Consider the following 9258-nt stretch of genomic DNA (forward strand, 5'->3'; position numbering starts at 1 on the left):
TCCTGGTTGTTTGAACAAGTCTAAAACCTGGTCTGGATCCATCAGTGATATGGTCTTGTCAACAGGGCTGGTCAGAGTCAGTCTTAACCTTAAATTTTTTAGTTAGAGTTGCAACTTGACCAAGTAACTTTGGGTTCAAAACCCAATTGGCATTATCCATGGTTTTGGTTCTTGATATTAAAAATGCAGCCAAGGTTCAATACACTTACAACTTGTCAGATGTTAATTAAGCACTGATTTCAGTTACAGTAATTTAGGTCACAATTCATGAAGTTGAGTTATCATCTTAACTTCACATTAAAAGAAAGCATTTTTTTCAGGAACAATTATGAGGAATTGTAAGAGAAGGGATAAAAGGGGGAAAAAGTAATTGTAATACACATCTCATGGAAGTACTAAAGGAAAGCAACTCAAGGTCTTTCAACTAAGACAGTTTTAGACTTTTAGTGCATTTTTAACAATATGATAAACATAGGTGTCTTTTTATTATTGCCAAAACTTTATGAGCCTTTTTTAAAATTTCCCCTTTAGTTTATTGGAACCAAGTTTCTCATTTTGTGTACTTAGATATGATTTCTATTTGTATGTGCTTCTTCTTATGTAGTAAATAGGAATCTTGGATGCACAAGTTTCCCTAGGGAGGTATTTTAGGTGGGTTCAGTAGAGGTGCTACTTCTTTTTCCCAGTCAGCACAAATTGTGAAGCATAGAAGCAAGGTCACCTGTATGAAAGTTCCACACATGATTCCCATCCAAAGTCCCACACTTCCTACATAATGCTTAAAAAGAAGACAGAAAGATATGAAACCGACCTTTCCACCTAAATCAAAGACAAATGCTAATAGAACAGCTAATGGAATGCCCACTATGTAATAAGCTCCAAGATTGACCAAAGCGCCAAACTTCTGCCAACCACATCCTCTAGCAGTACCTAAGGGCCCAAGTGTTACAGAGAATATTTTTCTTTCTGAATTCTTTATAGAGATAATCTCTACCATTCACATCACTAAATTTCAAAGGATTCTAAATGTGTATTCATCTGTAATGGTTTTCTGCTTTCCATAATAACATGAACAAAATGCTAAAAGTACACTCCAAGACAGCATCAAAAACAATATTGTTGCACATGCAAAAATTTGGCAGGATAGAATCAGAAGCAGACAGTTTGTCATGTCTGTCAAGTGTCAACTGCATTTTTTTTTTCAGGATGGAAGGATGATATCATACATAAGTTTCTGATGACATTTCCATTTCAGGCAAAGAAGATAGGGGATAGGGTTCAAAATCAGAGCTCATGAACAGATATTAGGATGGAAACAGGATAGAACACTTCAAGATGATGCAGTAACAGTGTTTTATTTGCATTGAGCTATTTGTGAGTATTGTTTAGCAATACATCAGAAGTAAACAGCCATGTGTAGGGCACTATAAAACATGCTTTGTTCTGCATTTTCCAGAACAAACTGTCGCAATATATAAGTATTTGGTCACAATCCATGTTGAGATTTGAGCTTTAAATAATTTTCAGTTACGGATGTACATACCAAACTATTGGTAGAGCTAAATACTTTAACATATAATTCCTGATAGAAGTGAAAACAAGTACAAAAAGGGAATAAGGAAATAATACAAGATGTCACAGTTTGATTATTCTGGCTCCACAAATTGCCATACATTCAAATCACAACTGCTTAGGACACACTATACAAAACCATATACAAAAACCCAGTGATACAACCATTATTAATACTATTAAAACTTGCATTCATAAGCATAACTTCCAGAAATTTTAAAAGGTGAGTTCAGTTTTTGTGTTGCATCCTCCCACTTTCAGCTCCAGCATAAGGATCGATTGTCACATTTATGACAGCTGGTCTACGGGCAGAAAAAGATTCAGTCAAAGCAGATTCAAGCTCTTCAGGTGTACCAACAAGATAACCTTTCCCTCCAAAAGCTTCCATCAGTGTGTGATATGCAGCACCAGGAACAAAAGAGGTGGGTGCAGGGTCATCCTTGTAGGGTCCCCTAATATCTTCTGGGTTCCTCCGATCCCCACCATAGACACCACCATTGTTGAAGACAATCACAACCACAGGCAATTGGTATCTTACCAATGTCTGGGGGCAACTCAGAAAATAAAAAAACAATAAGGGCCACAATGACTAAGGCTCGTACCATTCAACAGTATAAAACTAGAATCAGTTATTTTTTGAAAGTCAATAAGATTAGGTCTCAGGAAAAGAAAAAACCAAGCTTCATGCATTTTGGCAATAGATTGAACTCTATGTGTTAAACACAATAAATTAAGAAAGTTTCACGCACTCCAAGAAAATCAATACCTATCTGTCTAAACAGGCTAACATATGAAAACAAACAAAATAAGAGATTTATGTAGATGAATTCCATATCGTGAAAAAAACAACCACAACAATTCTCGAGTCTATTGATTTCAGTGGCAAGATTATAACATTATCATGACTCCACCTCAGGAAAAGGATGAGATGTGCCATTACTTTCGGGTAGCTGTCCTATTAACTTTCGTGATATCTGAAAAATCTATATGGATGGACATTCATCCTTAGAATACAACCAGGAGTGACTGTTTAACCATTATTATCGTCTGTCAATGTCACAGTTGTCATCAACAAGAACCTCAGCAAACACACTTGTCGACCTCAGGTTATAACTGCTATTTGCCCAAAATTGGGTAGATTATGGAGAGTAACATTTGGTCATATTTCCATGGCATCTAAATGAGTTTTTTTTTCTTTTTTCATGAAACTAACCTGGTCAGGCTGTGATGAAATCCAAATGAGAATTTTTTTCTTTTTCTTTTTATTATTTTTTGTTTTTTCATGAAACTAACCTTACAGATGTGATCTACATGGTTGGAAATCGGCTCTTAAATCATCCGATTATGAGTCTATGACAGATAGGCATGATTTTATGAGACTTCAAAAATCAACACCTTATGATGTGTGATCTTTTCTCAGCTCAAAACATTGTGTTTCTTCGAGAAAAAACACGATAGCTAGCCCTAGCATTTGGATCATGCTGAACACATCTATGAGGTCGGATTGGGTCAGCAAGACCTGCTGCGCCTATGATTTCTAACTCATTCAGACGGCCAGGTCACCATGACCAAATGTTACCCATATATACATGCATTATGATTTTTAGCCCCATTTGAATGGCCAGGTCAACATTACAAAATGTTACCCATATATACACGCATTTGACCCATCCTATATATGTCATCCACAAGTGGGCCTGTGAAGGTCTTGCAAGTTCACTACCTAAGATAAAAGCTATGTCACATGGGTGCGGGTGCGGGTGCGGGTGCGGGTGCGGGGATTCGGCACTTCCAAAAAACCCGGGTGCGGGGGTGCGGCAGGGGCAAAAATGTAAAAAAAAAAAATTATATATATATATATATATATATATATATATATATATATATCATGTATAGTGTGAATGTATGGTAGCTGTTAAGGTCCATGACATTTATGCCCAACTTACTTTTTAGTTTTTACCATTTTTTTATCTTATATGGTTGTCCCCAAAGATGATTGTGGAGCATGATTCATTGTTTTTGCCCTTGCAGGAAGGGGGGTCCGGGGGCTCCCCCCACCCAGGGTCGCGTTGACCGCACCCGGTGCCGCACCCGCACCCGCACCCGCGTCGAGTCGCGTCGACGCGGGTGCGGCACCCTGCTAGCCGAATCCCTGTGACATAGGATAAAAGTGATTATGATAGATATGCTCATCTTTAGCCAATGTGTCTTCTTCAGTAGCAAGAAGAGGGAGAAAGAAAAGAAAGAAAACTTGTATCTTTTCTCATAAAATAAAGATCTGTATTCACCAGCGAAACTTTAAAAATGATGACAGGGTGATGATTTGCTATGCTTTAGCTATTTGAGATGTGCTTGGCAAGAGAAAATCACCACAATCCATCACCACTAATTCAGGACAATCTTACCATGAAAAGACCTACAAATATTTTTCAACAGTGCCTAACTTTTGCGTGATTTGTAAGGCATCCCAAGGATTCATCAGAACTCTTAACCAGCAAATGCAATTAGCCACATAACTAATTGACCAGCATCAGAAAGCAGAATGGGTAGTAAAAGGTGAAGAAAACCAGCAGAAGATAATACCATTCGGGAAGAGGATACTTAAGCACTTATTAATTAATCCAAGTCGTAAATTTATATTTCATATTTGGTTTTATAATAAGCATGTGCTCTATCATATAGGACTAAGACTAATCGCCAATTTTAGTGGTCATGTGGCACTAGAATCCCAATTGTGGAAAATTTTCCTGCACAAATTCACAATCACGTGACATTTGTAGCAGCCTTTATACATAAAATAAATTTACCTAAAGCAAACTAAAAGGGCCACTTTTCTTGCCATTTATGTCTGAGCCATCTTTTGAGGCCCAAAAAATTTGAAAGTTCAATCGATAAATAGTTGCCTAAAGAAGAGGATAAATAGAATAGCTGGGCATCTCTGTATGTCAACTTGTCTTCCGTTACCCTACACCTTTTCGAGTTTCAGAAAAATAGAGAAGATATACAGACCAGCTATCTTAGACCTTGCAAGAATCTCCCTATCAATTTGCATGTATCGATGAAGTTACGTGTATAGAGCTATAGACTGCATGATTTCTCAACCAAATAGCATAACTTCAGGTACACCGCATCAAAAAATCAACAAGCCTCTGAATTTGGTCGGTGCTGTTTTATTGACAGTTCAAAAGCCAAATAACTCAACCTATGCTACTTATATAAAAAAACCTCCAGAAACGCACTAAAAGCCACTTGATTATCATTCTGAAAATCTACACCATGCCAAGGAACTCAGCCAGTCCATATTGGAGTAAAGAAACAGAACCAAGGAGAACACCATTAGTAGGTCATTGGATGTACCCACTTACCCAGAAAAGTGGGACAAGGGGACATTGCATTATTGAGTAGAAGGCAACATCCCAAATTATACCAATTTCTCAGAGAAGTGCATGCAATTCTAAAAGTCGTTTAACCTGAGAGCCTAACTCCAGAAATGAAACAGAGAGCAAGCAAAGCTCATTACCTCAACTTCCATGCCGGAGAAGCCAAACCCTGAATCGCCCTCGACCGCGACCACAAGCCGCTCTGGCTCAGCAACCGCCGCAGCGATGCAGTAACCCAGCCCGACTCCCATTGTCCCCCACGTCCCGGCATCGAGCCGCGTCCGTGGCTCGTCCTGCACCAGCACGGCCCGGCCGACGTCCATCGTGTTGGCACCCTCGGATACCAAGATAGGGCTGGGGCTCCCCAGCCGAAGGATCGCGTCCCGAATGATCTTCATGGGCGTCAGGAAGTTGAAGGGCACCACCACCCGCTCGAGCCCCAAGCTCATCTTCTTCACGTTGTCCTCCGCCTTGGCACGCACCTTCTCCACCCAGGGGTGGTTCCGCCCGAGGCAGAACGGATCGTCCTTCACCTCCCTCACCATCGCCTCCATCACCGCACGCGCGTCCCCTACGATCCCTACGTGCGGTCTCCGGAGCTCGATCTCCTCTTCCGAGACATCCACCAGGATGAACTTCACCTCTGGCGACCACCGGGGCGGCTCGCCGAAGTGGAGCAACCAGTTGAGCCGGGCCCCGACGACGAGCACGACGTCGGCCTGACCGATCACGAGCGACCGGGCGGCCGTCGCCGCAAGCGGGTGCGTGTCCGGGATCAAACCCTTGCCCATCGGCGTCGGGAGGAAGGGGATCCCGGTGATCTCGACGAAGTCCCTCAGGCCCTTCTCCGCGCGGGCGTAGGCCGCCCCCTTCCCGAATACCACCAGCGGCCGCGCCGCTCCACGGAGAGCCGAGACGGCCTCCTCGATCTTCTCCTCCGGCACCGCAATTGACCCCCTAGGGTTAGGGTTTCTGCCGGCCCACGCCGGGACGAACGGCTGAACGGACGCCAGAAGCTCGGCCGCCTCGGCGGTGGGGAGGGTCTGATGGAGGACGTCGGTCGGTAAGTCGAGGTAGCACCCACCGGGGCGGCCGGCGGCGCAGCAATTCACAACGCGGGAGACGAGCTCGGGGATCTTCCGGATGTCCGTGGCCTTGAGGGCGCACTTCGTGAAGGGCTTCACGGCGGCGAGCTGGTCGAGCTCCTGGAAATCTCCCTTTCCGGCATCGGCCTGGTCCGAGGAACCGGAGACCATGACCATGGGCCAGGTATTGACGGTGGCGTTGCTGAGTCCGGCGAGGCCATGAACGCAGCCGGGGCCAGAGACGGTGAGGAGCACGCCGGGTTTCCCGGTGAGGTATCCATAGGCGCCGGCGGCATAGCCCGCCGACTGCTCGTTGTGGAAAGCGATGAAGCGGACGCCCTCTGCGACGCAGCAGTTGGCGAAGGAGGTCACCGGGATGCCGACGACGCCGAACATGTGGTCGACGCCGGCTCCGGCGAACGCCCTCGCCGCGAGCAGGTTTCCGTCGATTGGGATTTCTCGGGCGTCCGCCATTGATGCCGAGCTCCCAGCTAGTTGGAGCTGCAGAAGGAAAAAAAAAAATCGGGACTTTTTCTTTTGTTAATTAGGATCAGGTTGGGAGTTTCCCAGCCCAGTTTGGCACGCATGTTTATAGGCTCCCGGTGGGGACGACCGTCTGGGTCCCATTATCTGGATCAGAATGGCACGATCCGACCCATAGTCAACCCCGGAACAGTATTAAAACTACTATTTCTTCTTTTTTTTTCGGTTAAAAAGTTAGATTTTCTGGAGATGCTGTGAGTGCAACTGTGCAAATCATAACCAGAAAACTCTTTTCCCAAGTTTTTACAAACGTGAGAAAGCGCAAGTTGTGATTATGATTCTTTACTGGATCCAGTTTGTCTCCTGTTGGCCCCAAATTACTGGGTCCACTGTTTGGACACATTTTGGGAGGTGTGATCTACTTGACAGACTTTAACAACCAAGACAAGACATACCTAATAACAAGAGAGAGAGAGAGAGAGAGTCCTGGTCAGATACGGCGAGTCCCATACATAATACATTTGCCCACGGATCTAAATCTGTCAGTGGTGGGCCCACCCGTAATCCGGAAAACGAGATCCAATTAACGAAGCCACGTCGAAGTCCTCCCCTGCAGCCGTGTGTGGACTGCGCACTCTAAAGCGATGGTGTTGTCTAATCCGACGGCCAGTGATGGCTTTTGGCTCGATCGAACGGCCGCGGGCGTATTTGCATTTCACATTTCGCTTCTTCCAAAAGTCATCATTAGCTAGGTAGCGGCCTCGCGGTTCGATTTCGGGATTTTAACGGGAGGGAAACCCTAGCGATAAATTAAAACTTCTTGTTTTCGGAAAAGTACCTGGAGAGAATATCACACATGTAAAATACATAAAGAAATATCGGGCCAGTATGGATTTGTTTTTTTCGATAGAAGCATCGTTTAAAAAATTGATGATATTTTCCAGAATTATACCGTTATGTGAATATCAGGATAAAATCGCCAGTCTCTAAATATCGGAGATATAGGTTTCTTTCTGGAAGAGCCATAGCGCGGCTTTTGCAATTTGTATATGGTTATGTGGGGACTAGGGCTGTCAATGGGTCTGATTTGTAACCGATCCGAACAAAATTTCTCGAATACGGGCATGAAAAGTTTTTACTCGAATGGTATTCAGGTCGACCCAAACCCAACCAGAGAAATATGCAGACCGGGTTTGAGTCATGATTTTTTTGGGTACCCAACCCGACCCGGTTTTTTTGATAGGTACCCGACCAGATTATAATAAAAATAAATGTTTAAAGTTATGTTGGTTCGGGTTTGAGATTATATTTTAGTGACTCGACAAAATCTGAACCTGAATCCGAACCCAAGCCCAGTTATTAGTTATATGATCGGGTCCGGGTCAACCCTGACCCGACCCCTTCACAGCCCTACTGGAAACCGCAGACATTAATGGATCCTGCAGCAGTTAGTGCATGGCAGATTTAGAGATTCATCAGCAAACTTGGTGCAGATGGGTTACTATCCAAGTCATGATTTATCTGATTCGGAACTTTAAAAGTAAAAGCAGTAAGTTCAAATACAAATTTGAAATAAACCTGGTGAAAGTTGAATCCGAATCCAAATCTTACATGGTACTGTTGGATCCGGTGAAATACTGACAGTAAATATGCATTTTACATGCAATACATACAAATAGGTTGGACTTAATCCAGATCCGAGCACAAATTTGACAGCAAAAATCTGTTCGATATCCAAAAATAATGTATTGAATTAGAATTGGTGGTCGGTCTCAAGCTGATCCATTTCCCCCGTAGTGTAGGGCTGAAAAGACGGGACAATCTGCTCATGGTTAGACTCATGCTTGGCTTGTAAACGGCTCGAGCTCATTTAACAAGCCAAACATGAACAAGTGTTCGGCGCAGCTTGGCTTGGCTTGGCTTGGCTTGGTTGATTAGGTAGTAACAAATATAAATTTGGATCTGGAATCCAAATCCAACACATTATTTTGAGGTATGGATCTCTAGGTACATTCCGAGTGTATTTTTGAACTAGAATCATAGATATATGATTGTTCGGTTGGATAAACCACATGTTTTGAACCCTTTTGTTGAACCTAGTATTGCGGTATAAATTTGGATCCGGATTTATTTTTGCAACATCAGATCCGGTTTGCGTTCATATTCAGATACTCATTTACTGAGTGAATTTTGGATTCTGATTTCAATCAACATATATGGACTGCACCTGTGGCTGAAACCCATCAGAATATGGGTCTGGACTCTCGATTGCTAGATCCTCATTTGAGTACAATTTCATGCCAATTGACGTTTCAAGCACATTGGTCCATGCATGGTTTATTGGATTTGGATTAAATGTTAGCTAATTAAAACATATTGAATGGAGATCCTATTATTAATTAGATTCCATTTGCTTTACCGAATTTAGATTTGGACCCAAACCCGATTCCTTCACATCCACAGTTTTAGGGTGTGATTCGGACCTGGAGGATAGTGTGTTTGACCCAATCCAGCAAAAGGATCATGATTCAATAACACACCGTCACAACTTTCGTGGGCAGAAGGACGCGTGATATATGTTGGACTAGCAAGTTCGATTTTTTTGGAATATAAGACACGAGGACACGATTTTTAACAATTTTTAATAAAAAAATTACATTTTTGATAATTTAATACTAAAAAGTACACTTTTATTGAAAACAACTTTAAAAATCATTAAAATATTTATTTTCAATAGT

General features: G+C 42.8%; 1 protein-coding gene across 1 annotated transcript; it reads right to left on the bottom strand.

The window, feature by feature from the left end:
* Positions 1-1550: 1550 nt before the first annotated feature.
* On the bottom strand, positions 1551-6606 carry LOC149827262 (Thiamine pyrophosphate dependent pyruvate decarboxylase family protein). The gene is made up of 2 exons (XM_090019233.1): positions 5093-6606; positions 1551-2116 (listed from the first exon to the last, which is right to left on the bottom strand). The coding sequence occupies exons 1-2, from the start codon at positions 6509-6511 to the stop codon at positions 1802-1804; spliced, it is 1734 nt and encodes a 577-aa protein (XP_089875359.1). The 5' UTR covers positions 6512-6606; the 3' UTR covers positions 1551-1801.
* Positions 6607-9258: the final 2652 nt, after the last annotated feature.

The sequence above is a fragment of the Nuphar pumila genome, chromosome 10 (assembly GCF_984573655.1).
Source record: "Nuphar pumila chromosome 10, dmNupPumi1.hap1.1, whole genome shotgun sequence".
NCBI classification, from domain to species: Eukaryota; Viridiplantae; Streptophyta; class Magnoliopsida; order Nymphaeales; family Nymphaeaceae; genus Nuphar; species Nuphar pumila.

Coding starts and splice junctions, on each gene's coding strand:
- LOC149827262 (XM_090019233.1), bottom strand. CDS start 6,511: ATGGCGGACGCCCGAGAAATCCCAATCGACGGAAACCTGCTCGCGGCG. Junction 2,117..5,092: donor TCTCCGGCATGGAAGTTGAG/GTAATGAGCTTT, acceptor AGTTGCCCCCAG/ACATTGGTAAGATACCAATT.